This window comes from Corvus cornix, chromosome 1A (genome assembly GCF_000738735.6).
Source record: "Corvus cornix cornix isolate S_Up_H32 chromosome 1A, ASM73873v5, whole genome shotgun sequence".
NCBI lineage: Eukaryota > Metazoa > Chordata > Aves > Passeriformes > Corvidae > Corvus > Corvus cornix.
In genome coordinates this window covers 14896207-14917406 of record NC_047057.1, presented here as the reverse complement: position 1 = coordinate 14917406, position 21200 = coordinate 14896207, and the positions used below count along the sequence as shown (strand labels likewise).

The window sequence follows — 21200 nt, the reverse complement described above, 5'->3', positions numbered from 1 at the left end:
CTCCATGCATTTTAAACACTGCCACTTCCCAACACTGTCATACATGTGGCAATAATCAAGTGAAAAAGTTCTAATTTTCTGTGCTTAAAAAAACCCTAGCTAAAATAATCTTTAAAGATTTTCTTTTTAATTGCCATTAGTATCTACTGGCTAACACAAATCCTTCAAGCCTGAAGCTTTATTCCTTTTACAGAGGGCCAGGGAAGAGATGCCTTTATTTTGACCTAATATGTAAACCCCTCAAACAACTGTCAGACCTTCATTTTAAATGAATATACCAAGACCCAAAAACCAAAACCAACATACATTCCAAATTTATACTAAGCTTTCCCAAACTTTCACTTAAAAATCATAAGGAGATCTACAAGAAATTTTTCAGCCTACATTTATAGAGAGGCTTCAGTAAGCAGACAACCAGCTTCCAGGGAATATTGAGAGCCACCCCTGCCATCTGGAGGGACTTGTTTATGAGATGTGTTCCTATGGACAACCCTCCCACCCCTTCATGCCACTCCTACCCCATTTCTACTCCTGCATGAACGTGGAAGAGGTTGGGATGCAGAGGGAACTCAGGGAAGCACAGCACCCAATGTTAACGCTGCTGTCTGAAATCTGCCTTAACTCACCTCAGCCTCCTACAAGTGGTTTATAGGTTTTGGTTTTCTGTTGTTGCGTTCAGTTTTTATACGAATACAGTCTGTGGCCTGGTAGACCCAGCAGGGATTGAACAGCTAAATCTTCCTGCGCACTTTTCAGAGAAAGGGCTCTGCTTTGCAACACAGGGCTCAGTTTTCCTTAGCTGTTAACAAAACACAAACCTGCTACACTAAGTCAAACAGCATTGCCTCAGCAAGTGTTAGTCTGGAGCCTGAGGGAAAACACACAAAGAAACCACTTAAAACATGGATGAATTTTATCCCAGGTCAAAAAGGCCCTACAAGACTATGACACAGTACAGTAACCTTCAATGCACCCATGTTCCTTTTGCTAGAGAAAACAGCTTTTCAGAAAGCTGAAGATGACCTGCAAACCTAGTATACCCCTAGTTCTCATCTCTACATTCCATCTCCTTCATATTCTCCTTTCATTCTCAAAATACATTTCTGCAGAAGTCCAAGGTGAGAGCCCTGGTATTCAAGAAAAGCCAGGCTGCATGTGGATGAACAAATAGAGACATTGTTGTCAACACCAGGACATTTTGGTCTTATCATGAGGAAGGGATGTGCAAATTGAGGGAGTGGAAAGTATCAGGATTACGTTTGGTATTCATTACTTCTACACTGAAATGCTCCTGAATAATATCCTGAGAGTTGACAGGAGAGCAGTAACACAAGACAAACTCAATCCATTCACATACACTGAAAACTAAGCTTAGTGTATTCTTTTCTAGACATGTCTAACTAAAACTGGAAGGAACAGTGAGTATATCTAAGCCTAACACAGATTCAGAGTCCTCTGTATAATGTTCCGTGCAAAAATTTCCCTCTTGCTACATGATTTTCCCCCCCAATTTCTCATTTTAATGAATGGAATCCCATTTCAAGTCACTTTCTGAACATTTTGTACTTATTAATATTTAAGGAGATAACCAGAGAAAGATCAACTGCACTCAAGAGCTCCTTGTCTGCTCAGCTTTTCACAGAATCACAGAATGGGAGGGTGGAAGGGACCACAGTGGGTCATCTGGTCCAACCTCCCTACTCAAGCAGGGTCGTCCTAGAGCACAGGATTAAAGAAAAGGACACTTTTCTTCCCCCTGTGCACAGACTTCTCCCAAACTACTCTGCAGAAGGCTCACATCTGTGAGGAAAGCCAAACTTTATCCACAGCACCTCTTCTTGAACAAGAGGGAGTGATTTTGTAAAAGTGAAGTTGGCACCTTTCAAGAAAACTTTACATTAAGCTCAACTCAACAAAGATGTTTAGCACACAGAAGGGGCACAACCCACACTCAGTGTGGCCCTTTCATGAACAGCCCTGACACGACATTGAGCTCATCCAGGACAATACCTTTTAGGTCCTCAGTATAGAATGATGTCATCACTTGTCATTGGAAACAAAGACTGCAATACTTTGAGCCAAACATTCAGTTGGATTGGCCAAGAGTAGCTTACAAACATTCTCTGAAAGTTACAAGCACTGCACAAGTGCCCTCAATTTCTGACATCAGCACGCAAACAAATCTTCAAACTGAGCTCTCTCCACACCCATCACAACAGGTTCATCCTGAAATAATACCGCCTCAGCGCCACAGTCTGGTCAAGTCTTCTTCCAATTACATCCCCTTGGCTTCAGGGTCATAACATACCCAGAACAAACTCCTTTCTGGTTTTGAGTAACACCTACTAAAAGCTCCTTTCAGGGTCAGGATTCTTTAAAACTCCAGGAACAGACTAGACTAGACAGGGACAGACTAGGGGGATGGACTCTGGTGGGCTGTTTTCTTCATGACAGATTAAGTTATCAGGCCACCTTTGGAGAAACACTATGCTCAGTAACTCAGGATTATTTTGCCTTTAAGGGAGTTGAACAAAAAAATCCCACCAGAATCACCTCCTCTGTTACACACTGCCAGCAGAAGCAACACTCGGTTAACACAAGTTGGAAACCAACAGGGAGTTGTGCTTTGGTGTTGCGGACTTAAGTAGATGCAGTCATTAATTAAGCATCAACTCAAACAATTTCAATTGTCCACTGACTGAGAGGAGGAAGGGAGGAAGAAAAAAGTGGAAAGCTGTGTAGTATGTTCTGTGGTTCAATACAGGGACTGGAGACAGAACTTCAACATACAGATCTTGACTGCTACTGGTGAGGTTGTCACAGCAACCATAATGCAGCTTCATGAATATGTATTACGCTAAAATCTATTTTTTTCCCCAAAAGAGAGTAACGTGTCATTCAGCTCACAACATGAAGCTGCCTGGGAGACAAATCAGGACTGCACAATAAAAGTGACTTGTCTTCAAAACCTTCAGCTTGGCTGCTGCAAACAAAAGGGTTGGGGGAAGAGGGGAAACACAGAACATGCTGGCTTGGGGCTCTAGGGATCTCTTCTGTACCTTCCTCAGACAGTACTTCAGACATATTTGGCAAAAATTTTAAGGCAGACATTCCCAAAATCAGCTGCTCAGTTCCTGCAGAGCTGCAGACCTGTGCAAAGCATCAGCCTTAATCCCTCAAGCACCAGGGGACCGGCCTGTCGGTCAGCCAGAGGCAGCAGCACCAGTGACCCTCCCCACAAGGATGGAGACGGGGAGCTGCTGTTTAGTGTCCAAGACAGCTGAAACTGGGGGCCTTGACTTGGCCATCACTGCAAAATTGTGGGTGGAGTGATTCACAAAACAAAAAATCCCAAACCACACACATGTACCTATCCAGGTCACGCCCTATCGTGTCAAGGAACAAAAGGCAGTAACTGTTTCCGCTGAGTTGGTGTGGGAGTTGTACTTTGTCCTTAACTCCCCATTTACCCTAACACCTCTTCCACTAACACAGAGCCACCCTACTGTGGCTACACACTTCTGTCCCTCATCATGAAACCTCGGTCTCTCATCGTGAAACCTAAAATTAGCAAGCTTTGTTAAATTAATTTGCCTGTAAATTGAGAATTTTAAGTCCCAAATTTGCAAGATAAAATTCATTTTTCCTCAAGACACCTGTGTGGGAGAAAACAAAAGTTAGACACTGATTATGCCACCAGAAAAGCTGCACAAAAAGCCTTGCATGAAAACTTTGCCTGCAGAGAGGATCTCCAGCAGCATTCATGGACTGGAGGAGCTACCAGTTCAAGCCATGGCAGATATCCTATGAAAGAGTTAGCACATCATGATAGTAATAAAAGCCTATTGCTGACATGAACTCCTCCCTTCCTGGTCACCCACCTGGTCCTTCTTTCTCCCCTCCTGTGTTCCCATCCCAATCCCAGAGGAGCCCAGCCAAGCCTGAAGCCCACTAGATCACAGGCTGACACCAAAGGGAGCAACCCCGCTCATTTCTGCCACAGCCTTTACGTCACTTGATCATTCATGCAGTTCATCAGCTCATTGCTGATGCAACTAATTTTTGTTTGTTTTCTGGCAAGGTCGGTCTAATCAGAGCAGACAGGGATGCAGTCTCACTCGGGGCAGCACAAGCTATTGGAGCTTTTGCTATTCCCACACAAAAAATGTGGCTGTTTGTGGTGGTGAGCAGAGGGAGAAAGCATCCTTTTACAGCAGCCACCTGCACTTAAACAAGGTGAAACGACTGCAAAGCTTCACCTTAAAGACAGCATTTATGAAGCTGCCACAATTTCAAAAATTGGACGCCAGAGCTTCAGTCCCTACTCTGAAGGACAGGGAAGAGTTTGTCACAGCTTGGCATTGACAAAAGGCTTTTTTCTGCTTCCTTGCTCTGAATTTTGTCTACTAGTCAGGGTAGAGCTGAGGGTAAAAACAGGAAAATGAGTATCACCAGCTCAGCAAGAGCCTTTGCTTATGAGAAGGTTCAGGCAGTTCAGAACTGGATGAGCTCCCAACAGGTAAGAAGCTGGGGCACACAGGAACTGCTGCCCTAAGCAAGCACCACAACTTCTGCCTATAAAAACAGAGACATGGGGGTGACAAATGCAGGAGGACAACTAACACAGGGTAAGATTAGACTGTCACTGCATTTATCTCGTCTTCCACTGTTCAAATGGAAACTGTAAGAAGTCTAGATTGACACAGTACTGAGAATAAAGCTGGCCTTTTACAATCTACTTTAAAATAAATATTTAAATTCAGAAGTACATACACTGGCAGGAGCATCTTATACAGACTATTAAGTTTATTAAGAAGGTAATCACTGACTGTTTAGAAAAACTGTGAGCCCTGCCAGCCGTGAAGAATTTTAATTGTCCCTTCAAGTAAAAAAAGAGCAAGTTATTGAGACCTGTTTGATGCTGAGTTTTCCATTATCTCAACTGCATGTTCGCTATCTTCAGAGGGTAACTAGAGATAAATCAGAGAATGAAGGTACTGCTAAGGAAAAAGGACACTGTAGAAATGAGATGTAATCCAAGCTTAAAAAAAGATTCTTTGAGACCACAGAATAGCTACACAGAATAGCTTGGACCTAGCAGGTATTTCTTTGAGAGGACTTTCAGAAGCAAGTACCTCATCAGCTCAGGGTGTCTGATCATAGCTCACCCAGCAACCTATGAAAGCAGAGCAAAGGTACATAGCATTGTGTAGTTTCGAAGAATGTCTGTGCATTCCTTTTTGTTTGTTGTGTCTATAAATAAAGATGTACCATGTGAAGCAGGACACAGCTCACAGCTGACGACCACAGCCTGACCAATCTCGGCTGTGCATGTACACCCACGAGCACAGCTGAGAGCACACAACCCCGTGCTGAAGAGAAGCCTGCCCCAGCCCTCACCAACCTCTGCACCTCGCACCTCTGAGTAACACTTCCCCCGAGCCACAGGGCCAAGGCTCCTGTGCATTACAATTTCACTTCTGGCAAGGCCATACAGAAGGAATTACTCAAGCTAACAGGCAAAAGACCACAGACCTACAACTGCTGTGTTACATGTGCAGCGATAAAATGAACCCCCTACTTTTGTGACATTAAACAACCACAGGGCCAGGTTCATACTTCCCAAATCATTCACCTATCAGGGTACCTCACTGAGAACAAGACTAAGGGCCAGAGTACAGCAAGAGGGCCTATTTTGAGAGGTCTTCCCTCAATTTAGGGAGACAATTCAGTAGAAGCCGACATTAGAACTGTGTGAGTATCCAGTTAACATGAAACCATTCGGATGCAAGTGTTCCGTGAAAGATTCCCAAGATGCAGTAATTTTGTGTACAGCACTCTGTAACTTGTTTCTGCAAGCTTTAACTATCCGACTGCTGATCTGAGAATTCATTAACCTTCTGAAATGTGCATGTTGCAAAAAAATCAGATTATGCTGACTAAAAAACCCAAGACAGACACGGCCGAGGAAAAGAACTGAGCATTTTACCAAACACCACTAGCTCTCCAACTGCCATGCAGTCATAAAAATAATGTTAATGCATTAAAGATTTTTAACTTCTCCCCTTGTGGTTAAGTACACCATTTCTGTTCCATGAAGAACTAGAAAGACATAGCTAGCACATGCCAATTGCAACCACCACTATAATTCAGAATCTTTCATTTCCTTCCTATATACTGGCCCTGATCTTACAAAGAATGCGTATAATCCCCAAATCATAGATATTTCCATGCAAGAAGCAGAGCTGCTGTTCATTCTATTCCTTCTCCCTTTCTCCCAACAAAAACCTGAAAATGCTTCTGAAGCTGGTGCTACAAGTACACAAGAGAGGAAGGCGGAAGAAAGGCAAAAACACTTCATGGATTATGCAAGTTTGCAGTGTTATAATTACTCATCATATCAACCTCTAAATTAAGGGGTATAAAATATTGTGTAAAAACTGGCACGAATAATGTGTAAAAGGACACACACAACACACAGAGACGGGATTTATCAGAGTAAGTTAAATGAAACAGTAAAAGAGAAACAGCAAGTTTTATACAGAGAAACAGAAAGTCTGGCTTCAGGCATCAGCTTAATTTCTGGCACTGTCTGTACTACACAGCCATTTGTAAAAGCCATGTAAACTATTCCTCAAATCTTACCACAGAATAAAAAAGTCAAGGTCAAGTTCCCACCAGACTGACAGCAGCTCTGCTGGAAAGCAGCACTCTGGAAAAGAGCCTCCTTCATTCCACCCACACAGCTTGTCAAAAGATGACAGAGATATTTTACTCCACGTAGAAGAGTTAGGAAATAGCAGAGGAAGTTGTGTGACACAGGAAAGCACCAAACTTGGTCTCTAGTTATCACAGACCCCTCCTGCATTTCTTCTGGGGGCAACTCATCTTTTTAGTCCCATTGCACTGCTGTTACATTTGCTGTAAAAAGAAAGAAATCACTGTACCCAAAATAGGGTTTTGATATCTGAGTTGCAATTACTTTTTAAATAATTAACACAGTGGAATGGCAGGCTCCAGACTGAATGGCCCTGCTGTTCAAGGTAATCTTCCTTACAGGAGGAAACCCCCATTCTCTCACATTTCAAACTGCATCATTCCCACCATAAGCACAATATCTGCTCTTTGTCCCCATGCTTACAATAGAAATCCTGAATTAAAAAAAAAAAAAAAAAAAAAAAAAAAAAAAAAAAAAAAAAAAAAAAAAAAAAAAAAAAAACAAAAAAAAAAACTAGTATAGCCATACCAGGGAGCAGAGGGCACAGTCCTGTGAGAAACTAGGTCCCTAAGGATCCTGCAAGTTAGCTCTTTTGTTCAGTAAACTGCTTGGGTCTTTTGCTATAACTGCAGATCTTTCATTTCACATGTTGATTTTAACATGCTTTGGACAGCAAAACTAAGTAGAAATCTTTGCTATTAAATCTGATTCTTCCAAGAAGCAGCTGTTGTCTGGGTATCTCCTCTGTGCTCTTTCACAACAACCTCTGCCCGTAGTATCAACTGCTGTTAAAAAAGCCACTGTGGGTGATACCCCTAACTGCTCTAAGTAGAGGATTGAAGATGGACACCAGTCTAACCCAGGAAAAGGCTGCCATGCATACTTAGCAGCAGTGAGAGTTAAATAGGCAGCTGATGGAGAAGTATGAAGGTGAGGCTGAGCAAAGTACATCCCCTCACCCCACCAACAGTTACAGATAGGGACCACAGCCTATGAGGAAGTAAAATAACCTCAGAAAGAATGATGGAGAAGGGAGGAAGGGAAAAGGATAAAAAAAAAGAAAGACATTACTCAAGTTTCCCACGCATTCTTGTATTTTCTCCCTAATTTTATTAGTTGACAAAACCTATTTCATTTTGCAAACAAAAACAAAATAACTCCTCACTCAAGACATTCATCACTGATGGAAACGAGCTCTGGCCAGCAATCATAACCCACTCATTTTCACACACACACACAGAGAGCAGCTCGGCTCCCCATCTTCAGCAGCCTGGCACACACAGATGGCTACATGAAGAGCGGACACAGGATGGAGATAAGGGACAAAAGATGGAGATAAGAGGCCACATTCTATGAGCAATTTTGAGGCTTCCCTAAAGCATGCATAGAGTCAAAAAAAAAACAAAGAAAAAATTCCATAATTTCAAGGAAACACAGAGATTATGCTTTATGTAAGTCTGTAAAGAAGATGCAAAGCCTCTTCCTAATAATAAACCAAACAGCTAAGGTTATTACCATAAGCTTGCCCAGTTCTTACAAATTCGGTCATATTTGTAAAAAAATTAATATTTTAATGGTGCTTCTTATATTCTATTGCCTCATAACTGCAGATGACAAAAAGTTATGCACAGGAGTTAACAACTACACTTCAGAAGCTGCTTCAAACAACTGGAACAAGATTATATTAGAGCAAATCTTTAAATAAAGCAGGGTATATCAACAAACCCAGCTCTCCTTCTCCCTGCAAAGGGAGAGTCTGCTGTTGGCATCACCACCAAAGTATACACATATGCTAAGGGGCATTTCTCCAAGAGAAGCCAGCTCTTCTCTTGAAACAGTTGTATTAGCTAGTTTTCCAGCAGGTTTCAACATGAGATGTACTGGACACATGGAAAAGGCAAACAAAATATCTCTGCCAGATCGGTCCTTTTGATCCCAAACATGGGGTAATAATACCGTCCCTGCCCGGCTCCGTAGGGTCCCACATGCCCCCACAGACGCACGGGTGGGTTCAGTGTTACAGTCGGTAGCAAAGAGTCGAGAAGGGCATTTGCGTGCGTTCTTGCCAGGAGCATTTATTGCTGCTACACTGTCAAAGGGTGCAGAGGCAAATATGGACATGATCCCGAAACTCACAGTTTTATCTGGGGGCGGGGAAAAGGCAGGATTAGGGAACAGGGACCAGTGGGGCAGCTCTGGGGGAGTGACGAGGGGTAGAGGCTGACAGCCAACCAGGGAATCCAAACTGGGATAGATTAACATAACAGAACAAGTATCCTGGGAGAAGCCCCCTTGGCCACCTGTAGCAGGTTGGGTTTGTAACCGGGCAGAAACACCAATTTAATGTAGTGGTTTGGCCCAAAATACTCATTACTGTTTACCTTCTGTGAGATAAGAATTAGGAGAAATGCAAAGCAGGCACCAAACTTGAAAGAATATAAAGAAGTTTATTAACAGACATAAAAGAGGGAAAAAAAAAATTATACCACACCTTCAGAACTCTCCTCCTCCCCCCACCTTCCTCCCTTCTCCCACTGACAATGAAAAAAGACAACCCTTAAGATGTTCAGTCTGTTTACCACTTCCATAATAATCTTGTTCAGTCCATTTAGAAAGAGAAATCTCTTCTGGCTCGTGCTATGAAAACATTATCACAATGAGACAGCCACCCACTTCCAAATATTGTTCAGTCCATTTAGGAAGAGGTCTCTCTGCTCACATGCGAGTCCCCTCCCCTGACTTGCAGCTTTTCCCGCAACTGCTTTCGAGGGTCCACTCTTGGAAGTTTTTTGGGGTACAATTTTAAGGTTGAGCCATTCAGAAACAAGAACAGAGGTCCTTCTCCTTCCCTGGGAGCAAAGGGTCTTCATCATCTTCATCTTTAGGACTATCCCTGGGAGCATCTCTAGGGACTGAGGTTTTCTCCTTTCCCGTTTGGAGCAAAAGTCCTCATCACTTCCATCTCTCCCTGTTCAAACTTCTCATGAGATTACAGCTACGTGAACATCTGCCTATCTCAGCACAGGTGCTTTTGCTTACGAGTTGAACACTCCACCCCCCATATCTTCATGAAATTACAACGGGTACTCTGATATATCATAGCTTCACGACAGAATTTCAGCTTTAAGCATCTCCTCTTTCTCCTCCCTCAGGTTTTCAGCTCTTCACAGCAATAAAAGGGTTAATCTCACCTTGGCCTTGCGGCTGGAATGTCGCTTATCGAAGTGGAGGGGGGGGAACTGACCGCTCCGGCTGCCCACAGCAGGGCTGTGGGGGGTTCCATGGCTGGAACAGGGCCCATCGGCTCCAGGATGGCCGTGGCCCGGCCCGGCCTGGCCCAAGCAGGGCCTGGCCGGGCCCGCTGGCCCCCACACGGGGCCCGCAGCCACCTGTCCCAGCGCCGGAAACGAGACAGAGAGCTGGGGGGAGTTTGCCTATTCTTAAGTGTGGATCACAGAGGCAGTCACAATTTTAAGTGACTTAAAGAATTGTCCATATTCAAACTGGCCAGCTGATAGGTTCTGTCAAGTCATAGAGGAAGCTGTAAGAGGAACATCACTTCAGAGACTCAGCGTGCTAACCTACTGACACCACCACAGGGTAACATACGAATCCAATGGTGTTTGCATTTCATGTATCAGCTTTTTGGTTTATTAACCAAGCCTGTAAAAGCATTCTAAATTACCATACTTTTTGCATGCTCTATTACAAAAAAAAAAAAAGTACTTTCTTGTCTCAAAATGTCACAGATACACCAGCAGCCTGGCAGGCTGCTAAGATAATCCAAACCAAATGACAGCAAGTAGCAACCTGGCACATGGCTGATGAGCCCTCAGACTCAAAATAGATTTAAATTAACACAAAGATAGCAGGAGAAAGTTTAGTAACAAAGTGAAGAAAGTAAGGGAGAAGAAATAAGATTACATCAGTCATCATTTCAGTTAGACGAAACAAGTTAAAAGCCAGCTAGAGGATGGCATTTACATCTGCCTCTAAGGCTGGGATGAGGGCCAGAATTACACTACTTGATCTGACTTATTTATGCCATGCTGACACTTCAGCTGGCAATGATAAAGGTCCAAAGGTCAAAGTACTGAGACAAAGAGCCATGTACACACAGTGTATCTTTCCAAGCAGTCATGTCTGGGCTGGGGAAGCAAGGAGCAGGGAGCCATAGTCCTTGCACCCACCCACGTGCCACCATAAAGCCACTTCAGCTGTGCCCATTTCAAAGCTTCCTCAGTCCACAAAGGAGACTTCTGAAGAGATCCTGCCTTTCTTCACCCAACCACTCCGAAGAAATGGTGGGTTGTTGCTATGACCGCCACTGACCACTGCCCAGGCTAGCTCCTGCGGTGTGCAACAGGAGTGGGGAGCAGCTGGAGGCTCTCGGCTTTAAAGCTGCTCCTCGGGAGTTCAGCTCTGCCCAGGGGAGCTGAAGCTCCAGGCACAGTGGCTGTCAGCAGTCCCGACTAGGGAGAGGATAAAAAGTAGCAAGGAGGCTTGCCACACACGATAATCCAAGTTTATTGGAGGCAACCCACAGGAGACAAGCCTCGAATAGCTCCAGGGAACCTCTTTTAAAGGGAGGTGGTACAATGGGGATGGCTTAACTGGGGACCAATAGAAATCTCTAAGGGAGGGATATGGACGAGGATAGACATTTCCTTGGGCCAATAGCCCCAAAGGGAGGAGGGAAAGGGATCACATGCCCCAATGGGACATCGAGGTTTAGGGGATTTCCAAAGGGGGAGGTATCTAGAGGGGTACGGTCTCGGGGGATTGATGGGGACCACATAAGGGTAAATTGGGAGGTTTCAGATGATAGACACTGGACCTTCGGGAACAACAGGAGGGGTTTGGGTGATTGATAGGGAAAGAGCCAGAACAAGGGGAGGAGAACAACCATGTGGGAGCACCAGGGGAGCGGCTTGGGTCTGGGGCAAACCAACTGGGAATAGGAGTGGGGAAGGTAGGGATGAACCACTGGGGTACAGAAAACTTATATAAAAATACAATAAAGGTATCGCATCACCACAGTGGGTTTTTCCCAGTCAAAGCCAGAGAGAAGCCAGTGGTGCCTCATGTTAAAACTGAGAGGCCACGTCACCAGCTGAAGCCCAGAGACCACCCACAGACCTCCAAAAGACCTCATGAAAACTCCCTAAAGAATGTGGGGGATGGAGCATAAATGAAGGCAGAGTAGGACACCTTCGGCACTTCTGTCAGTTTCTTAACTGGGATTTCTTCCAGCTCTAACTTATTCCCCATTACTTAAATAATATCCACATATTTAAATCTTGGAATTTTAAAACCTAAACCATAGATTTCACTTTTCAAAAAGAATCCCAAAAGTTGAATTACAAGTCAGGTTCAAAATTTCAGTTTAGGAATATCTAGACTTTTGTTTATACTACACAAATGTTTTAACAGATACAGTCTCTCAAAGTCGCAGAAACTTGGAATTCTGAGACTTTCTGCATTAATGCTGGAAGTATACTCAAGACTGCAGAATATGATGGAACCACCAGCTAGCACTGAAGTCCCACTAACCTCTGATTTGCTTACCTAATTGGCATAGAAGTTTAAAAAAAAAAAAAAAAAGGAAAAGAAAAGAAAAAAAATGTACATCACATTATTCTTCAATATTTTAGGGATCTCCAGGGAAAAAGATGCCCAAAAGCAAATTACAAAACATCAAGTTTGGTGAAGGAAAAAAAAGGAAAAGAAAGATGGTATCTTTTGCTTTCTTTGTTGTAGACATCTGGAGCCTCCATCCAGCTGCAGGATCAAGGCAGACGAACTAAACTCGAGCAGGGACTTGGATGGCTGTAAAGGGAGTCTGCTCTAAACACCACCTAAGTCTTGGAAGATGAGTTGACAAGCAACAGGGAGCACCTGTCTTTAGGGTGAAAAGAAAAGCTGTAAAAACACAATGAAAGAATAGTTCATCTCCTACTGATACTCCTGCCAAATCATTCTATTTATTGGATAGTACAAAAGCTTCAGAAACTAAACAGCAGTTTTAACCAGGGACTGTTCTAGCTTTCAACTGCTGCACTCAACTTTGATGCCCCACAGCATAGCAAGGGCATCAGGCTTTTCAACAGATGTACAGCAACAGGAAAAATAAAAACCACTCCCTACTAAAACCCCTCCTTCAGAAAAGGCAGGCACACTATCCAGAGACTTGAAAGCAAGTTTTTCTGAATTAGAAGACTGTTTTCTAGTAAGTGTGAAGGTTTCTGAGTCCCCAGGAATCAGTGACATTAGGATCAGAAAGCTGGGTCTGATTTGTGTATAACCAACACTAATAACTTTGACCAAGAGCTCACATAGGTACAGAAAAAAAACTCTTTGGATCTGGTATGTAGTTAACGAGGCTACAGAAGAGGTCAGACCACTTCATGCTGGCATTCTTACACAAGGGCACACACTGCACTATAATCACATTGCTAGTTATCCAAAACAACTCTTACTTTAAAAGTTGAATCTTCTAGTTAGTCCTTATTTAAAAAGAAAAAGAAGCTATTCCAATTGTCAACTTGTAAGAAAGAAAACCTGCATGCTTTTAGCTAATCTACCTCAAGAGCTGCTGTCTGGTTCTTCCTCCGTGGTTCAGAAACATCAGCAGTGCATCTGTTTCCTAAACACAGTTTCCCATCTCCCATTTCAGATTATGAGCAATCTGTGGTCATTCAGTCATCGTCAAGGTCAAACCCCTTCCTAGTATTCCCAGTAAGTGTATGTGTCTTTAACCGACTTCTCTCCTGACTTTTACAACAATGCAGTATTAACTCATAGCAACTAAACCACTGATTAAAAAGGTTCTAGAAGACATCACTCTGTGTAACTACCAATACTTGGTTCCGCTGGAGCTTTTGAAATGAGAAGTAAAAAAAGCAAGGAAACAGACATTGGTTTTTGTGTCAGTCTATGCAGTGTTTTCAAAACTCATCTAACACAACTGTTCAACAGTTAAATACACGCACAAAATTTTTTGTTCAATGAATGAGGTCTGCTGTATTTTTATATTAGCTCTCAGATGTTATTCTGAACTTTTAGTCAGCTGAGAAGAAAGCCTCCTTCAGGGTAAAACAAACAGCTGTAGTTTCCTTCAGACAATAAGGAATACAAACTGCATGGAAGGATTTTCCGTGATTTAACAAAGACAATAAACTGTCACCAACAACAGACTAATGAGTCACAGACAACAGCTTAATACTTAAAGCTTATTGCTAAAGAAAAAAATAGTTATGCAATTTCAAAGTATTAACAACAAAACACAAAATGAGCTTTGAATAGAACCCATAGTGTCTCAAACCAGGTTAGCTGTATGAAACTCAAAGCAGACACTGGACAAAGCTAGGCTTGCACTGCACCAGGAAAACCAGACTGAAAATGTCGGTCATTGTTTCATACTCAAAAAGCAGATACTGTCCCTGCTCTCTTTTAACAGAGGACTGCAAGGGCCAGAGAGCTTCATTCACCAGGCAAATTCAAAATGCTAAACAAAGTAAGATCCACATTCCTCCTGTAAAACATTCCAAGAAATGGTATTTGTGCTTCATTTATTTTCAATGTGTTGTCATAGAGGGATAAGTGATCCAGCATTAGAGGAAATCTTTGTTGGCAGAGCCCTCAAACTGGGGAAAGATTGCTACTGGAAGAAATACGAAAGAAGCAGAAGTAGCTTTACAAAAAGTGTATTTGCTGTAAAAATATTCCCTAATATAGTTTTCTGGAGAAGTCAGAACTTATCCCACTTTGGCTGAAAAAGAGCTGTTGAATGCATGTACAGTCATCAGTCCCATAAGCAACTCCGCCAGGGAGAGAAGGCAAAGTTTTGCAAGATAGGCCAAGACCCTTCTTAAGTATCAAAAGCTTTTGTATTCAGAACATTTCTTCCAAATAAAAAAGGGCTTGCTCCAGATAATCTGGAAGAGATCAGAATTCTCATTTCTGCAGTATTTTGAAAACTCTTGACATTAGTTTTAATTACTGCAGGTTTCCTGGAAGCTCTTACATCTGAAGAAAATCTTGCAAGCACAGCACCTTGTAGCAGCTGGCAGTTCTCTTAAAGGACCAAGGTGTTCAATCACACTCTCCATGGCTTGTTGGGAAGGGCATTCCTACTGCACAACCACGAGTGATCCCACAGAGCTGCTGAGCCCATACAGGGTTTTACACAAAACCAAGGTGCACTACAATTTTGTACAAAAAGTGATCTCGGACACTTGGAGGTATCTTTTGGGTTACTTTGTAGGTTAGCTTTTAAAAGGAGTGTGAGATCTTGGATAAAAGCAATGCAGAAGTTCAAAGAATTATAAACTTAACCTAACCGTAGTAACACCTGCAACTGGTTTAATGCTTTGAAAAGTCAGATTACATAAAGAATATATTCAGACAGATTGTCCTTTTTCCTACTCCTTCCAATGAAATGATCCTTGCAGGGTGATGCAAGACTTAGTAGTCTACAGAGCTGGTTTTCACTACTATCTGATGATCACATCAGTCCAAAGACACCCTAGTGTAAGTCCCATGAGGATGCTTTGGATGTTTTGCTGCTCCCAAGTTTCACACTTCACAGTTGTCTTTGCCCCACACAAACAGGATGGCAGCTGCTGGGAACCCAACATCACAGCTAGAGACAGCAAGGTACACGCAGGCAACTCCTTCGACATCACTCCCCCTCTCACAAGGCAAAAGGTGAGCAAGAGAAAAGATGAAAAAAGCCCCTAACACAAAAATGAGTTCAGAGATAGGACAGTGCATTACAGATGATCTTGCAGCTTGATTTGAATCAGGTAAAAGTCGTGGTCCTCAGGGGTCAGGCAACTGCAAGGAATATCACATCCAAGGTACACAGCATTTCATCTTTGGGTGCTTAAAACGCTATTTTTTCTCCTGTTCCAACACAGTATCTTGTTGCAATAGTTGTGCATTTTCCAAAATGCTCAGGAGCCCAGGCTACTGTTTCCTTCACTCCCAATATGGGGTTATAGATATTTTCAGACTGCTCTCTGATGCTAAGATCTCTAAGGTTCAAACTGGACATCCTGTTCTCTCCAGACAACCCAGAAAGCATAAACTCACCAATTTTCTGGGTTAGCCCTGGAACAAAATCTGATACTGGTAGTGGTCCCACTACTACAGAAGTGTCTAGGGAAGCAGCTTTACCCAAAGCACACAACCCTACAGTTCCCTGGATTCTGCTCTGGAGTAAATTACAGGGCTTAGGCACCATCGGTCCTAACATAACTAGGTGGGTCCCTGAAGCTGTACAGCTACAGACATCACCTGGCTCTAAAAAACAACATGGAAAAAACCCATATCCTCATCATACTTGTAATGCAGCAGCATGGTGAAGTCCAAAAAACCTCTACATTTTAAGAGATCCTTCTCCAGACACCCCATGTTTCCCCACCCCTATGGCTGTGACACTGCTGAAAAACTGCTGACAATTAGAAATCCACACGCTTCTCTGAAGCCCTGCCACATCTCTCCAGGAATTACAATACACTTCTGTACCTTGAGAAGTGCAGCAAGGTATTTTAAACCACAGTTATTGTGCACACCTGGGAATGCAGAGAAGAGATGCAGAGGGAAGGAAAGAAAAACATGCAAACCATTTTCCAAACATAGAAGGAATGTGGAGCCTCAGATAGCAAAATACATAATGAGAGGCTGGAGGACTTTTTTCTGAAGGTACCTCTAAAGCTGAAATTCTCTTAAGAAGTCCTCTTTTTCATACACGTTTCTAACTTGAAGAAGTCACTTTTCAAAATTTAAGCTAATGATAAATTTTAGTTTATGAATTAAACCCTGCCTTGAGAGCGTCTAAAGATGCTTGTGTATCCTTCACTGAAAAACCTGGTACTAATTTTCAGTCTCTGAAAATTGGTTCGTTTCCAAACCAGTGAATTTGGTGTGTTCTGTATGTAAGTAACCCTGATACCTGAAATGAATATTGAAGGAACAAGTGGCTTTTACAACATGGTAAAATGCCAAGCATTAGTAATGCTAGATACTAATACAAACTGCTGATAGTCCTGTCAAGAGGTCTCATAAGACAGTTTTAGCAGCTAGAAACTAACTGCACTCAGTCCCTAATTGCATACATCAGGCCAGCATGAAGTGTATGGTTTTGATCTTTCCAATTAAGGTAAGTACAGACCTCTCATGTTGTGCAGTTACTTTTTGGAGGATACTAAGAAAAATTGAAAGGTGCCTATTAACCATTGTATTTGGACATAGTGAAAGCAAGCAACTGCCAACCGCTTTTACCACGTGATTTTGCTATACTCTTTAAGAACCTTCAAAAAAATCCTACCTTAACCAACTATACATACCTACATCAACAGGAGGGGACATTTAATGGTAAAGAAATTAGTGTCCCCCCTCAAGGAATTTGATGCAAAACCCAAGGATAAAGTGATACTTTTTGCTTTATGCCTTTTTCTTGCTCTCCTCTCTCCCTCCTGTCCATGACCAGTGTTAGCAGCATTACACTAACATCTTTATTCTGCACCTAGAAGTGTTCACCTAAAAATAGAAACCCTGTTGACCTAAAAATAAAACCCCTGTTTACAAATTCTGTATTTAACATCAACTACAGAATTACCCATATACGCACAAAGCATCCAAACTTCCCTGTTTAGTCTACAGACAGCTGCTCACCTCCAGGCTCTTCTCCAGGGAAATGCAGGAATGCAGAAGGTGCCACAGGCCAGGCAGGTCAACCCCAAAAGAGTACAAGGGTGGCTGCTGGAGAACCAAACCAGCCCACAGCAGGAATGTGCCCTCACAAATGTAAGCACACATTCACTATAAGCTGCAATGAGCTCTGCTTCAGACAGGAGTCTGTGTCAACACACCCCAAAAACACACGTCCCCATGTGACTCAGCATCCAATGGTTACGCTTATTAGGCATGTGTAGCCAGCAAACCTAGTCATAAATCCTTTAATCACAGGTCAAAAGAGTTGCCAAAGCCTGCACTGACGGGATCAGGAAAATGCTGAAGCGTTTTAAACAAGGGACATTAGCTCCTGTGGAAGAGCAAAACTACTTAGAAGTTGCATCAGTGATTTACAGCACCAAAGTGACCTCTTGGACGTGCGTGCTAAAAAAAGTATGCGCAATTTATTTTAGAAGTTTCTTATGTTTAAGGCATACTGGGAAATACGAGGCCCCATCTGGAGTATTATGCCCAGTTGTGAGGGCCCCAGTACAAGAGATATATGGACATACTGCAGATAGTCCAGCAGAGGGATTGGAGCATCTCTCCTGTGAGGGGAGGCTGGGAGAGCTGTGACTGTTCAGCCTGGAGAAGAGAAGGCTCAAGGGGAGGATTTTATACATGTACATAAACAACTGAAGGGAGGGTGCAGAGAGGACAGAGCCAGGCTCTGCTCAGCAGTGCCCAGTGACAGCAGCAGAGGTAACTGAAACACAGAAGTTCTCTCTGAACATCAGGAAACACTTTTTTTACTGTGGTGGTGACTGACAACTTGCACAGGCTGCCCAGAAAGGTTGTGAAGTCTCCATCCTCGGAGATACTCAAAAGCCATCTGGAGTCATCACTGACCAACCTGCTTTTAGGTGGCTCTGCTTGAACTAGGGGTTGGATCAGGTACCTCCAGAGGTCCGTTTTAACCTCAATCATTCCACGATTCTGTGAAATAAAAAGATGAGTTCTCTTCAGTTACTGATGAGATACCTAGAACAAGTTTTAAAAGAATACATCAAACTTCATGTAAAGTGTATCTACAGGTAAAGTGTTCTTCACATGTCAGCGACTGAATGATGAACCCAGACCGGCAGGGAATCTGAATCATTCATTCAAAGGAGTGAGTTGGTTTTATGCACTTTTCCAAGGCACAGTATTTCCTTATATGGCGTGACCTGTCCTGTGTTGCCACATCAGCAACACACGTTGTAGGGGTCTGCCATGTGACACCTCCTCTCCCCAGGGCCCAGTGGAGACAAGCCTCTCTGTGCTGCCATGTGCTCCTTTGTTCTGCCATGTGCCTTTGCAGGCAGGTTTTACAGCTCACAACCTAATTCTCTCTTATAATTCCCCATAGTTCCCCCTTTTCTGTTTTATACAAATAAGAATTATGACAGTTTTTGAACAGATAGAACTTTGAGAAACAATGTAAAGTTGTCTACAACTTTTACCATCACTCAGTCTGCAACTGCTGGAAGGTCCTGTTTCACAGTGAAGACTTAGAAAGTCTTTTCTAGAGAAGACTTTTAAGTTTACTTTGAAAGAGGGTCCAGCTTTTGTAAGATCAAATTAGTAAGTCAAAATGACTTGATTACACTTTTAGAGCAGAAACACTTGGATCTGATGGTATAAATCCCTAATCAGCCAGGGCTAGCGTTTGGCCAGAGCCTTAAGCTTTGACTGAGAAGGTTTCTCTAAAATACTTATAAAATTGCTTAAAAACTTTATTATTATCATTCTGAATGCAACTGAAAAATTAAGAACATGTAAACTTTTTACAGTCTTTCATGGGGGGCACACCCCATCTCTGCATTCCCCCTTTTCTGTTCTAACAATACGTAAGATGAACATCTTTCAACTTACCAAATTCAGGAAAATATGTAACATAACATGCAGTCTTCTTAATATGAACGGTAAAATAATACATCTAATACAACAACAAGTGTGCATCAAGTGAAAATAAGCAAGATAATATCATCAACTGCTTAAATACTTCATTGTTTCACAGAATATATAAATCTAGGTCTTGGAAAATTACAATTATAATAACATTAACTCTCTAAGTGGTTTCAAAAGGTAACGAGCCTAATTCTTGCATAAAAAAATAGCTTATAAATTATAATTATTATCCATCACAAAAAGCAATCTTTGAGATAGGGTCAACATTTTGAATAATGAAAACAGAAGAGTTCTGTGGACTAGATGCAGGAAGGGTACGCTTAGCCTGCAGCCATTCCCGCACATGCTGGTGCAAAATGCTGTATGCTGCAGCCTCCCCACCCCTGGGGAAGGGACTATTGGTCCACTTAGTCCTTTTTCCTAGTACAGTACCAGCTCCCAAGAGTCCGCAGGGAATGGGAGCCTTGGCTGTAGTGGGTCAGGCGGCCACGCAGGCCCTGCTGGCTCACCTCTTCACCTCTCACATGCAGACAGCCGCTGGCAGCCTTCGCCATGAGCTAAATGGAGCCGCGGCCCTGCCAGCTCTCAGTGCCGCTGATCCCAGCCGTCTGTGGCATGGGGGTGGCCGCCAGGTGTGGCTGCAGCATGGCTTTGCCATGTGCTCGCTGCCATAGGCTCACCACCATGTGCTCACCGGCGCCACGCGGCTCTGCCATGTGCTCGCTGCCATAGGCTCACCGCCATGTGCTCACCAGTGCCGCGTGGCTCCGCCACGTGCTCGCTGCCATAGGCTCGCCGGCGCCGCGCGGCTCCGCCACGTGCTCGCTGCCGTAGGCTCGCCGCCATGGGCTCGCCGGCGCCGCGCGGCTCTGCCATGGGCTCGCCAGCGCGGCACCACACATTCTCCCCTCGCTATGTCTGCCACCACCACTGCACTCTCACAGAAGGCAAACGGAGAGGGAACACGCTCCCCGCCAGCTCCAGCCACTCGCTGCGACCCGGCTCCACCTGATGCCGCATGGCGCGGGGCAGCGCGAGCTTTACGGTACCGTCTGGCTTCCCTCCAGGGTCAAATGGGTCGGGCGACGAGGGGCCATCTTCTGGTTCTCCTCCTACAGCCCTGACAGACTTACGGTCACTTGCTGGTGGCGCAGAAGGGCTCGGCACGGCTGCTGGGGTGGCACAGGCGGCTTTCTTTGTCCAGTCTCTCGGTGCCACATGCACTATGAACGCCTTGCACACTGTCCTCCACAGACACAAAAGCTCTGTCAGCACCGTGTCGCCGCACATAGTTCGGTTCCACAATGCGTCCTCTAAAGCATCCCATGTCTGAGGATTAAAAATACTATCTGAAGTTGAATCCCAGTTCTTCACCCAGAACAAGAGTCTGTTCAAATCTGTAGACTCAACTTTCCTGCCACGTTTCTTTAAAATCTGTTTTAACATCTCTAGGATGTAATGTTCCTGGGATGCTCCATCCCCTACGTCCCCCATGGCTCACCTACAACTTGTAGGGATTATCGCTGGCCAGCGTTCCTGCTTCTTGCAGCAGCACGTCAAGTCCCATGGGGCTCACCAAGAGACTCACAGATAGGCATATAATAAATTCCTCACACGGGGCACCATTTGTCACCCACTGAATCTTGGACACAGACCAGCAGGGAATCTGAATTATTCATTCAAAGGAGTGAGTTGGTTTTATTCACTTTTCTAAGGCACAGCATTTCCTTATATGGCGTGACCTATCCCATGTTGCCACATCAGCAACATGCTTCCTAAATGTCTTTCTATGGGGTGGTCACTCGCTGTTCACTCATCTGTCAGCTCCTGGAAGGCTCCTCTCTGTAGGGGT

The 21200-nt window shown here is 43.6% G+C and overlaps 1 protein-coding gene across 3 annotated transcripts in view; it reads right to left on the bottom strand.

Moving 5' to 3' along the window:
- Positions 1-21200, bottom strand: part of GRAMD4 (GRAM domain containing 4) — an 81253-nt gene that overhangs the window by 55509 nt on the left and 4544 nt on the right. For 2 of the 3 annotated variants that reach the window (XM_039570323.1, XM_039570324.1), the window contains exon 2: positions 18312-18394. The exons of the other annotated variant lie outside the window; for it this stretch is intronic. In XM_039570323.1, the coding sequence (XP_039426257.1) occupies positions 18312-18385 (74 nt within the window). In that variant the 5' untranslated portion in view covers positions 18386-18394. The remainder of the gene's footprint in view (positions 1-18311; positions 18395-21200) is intronic. 3 annotated transcript variants of the gene reach the window in all.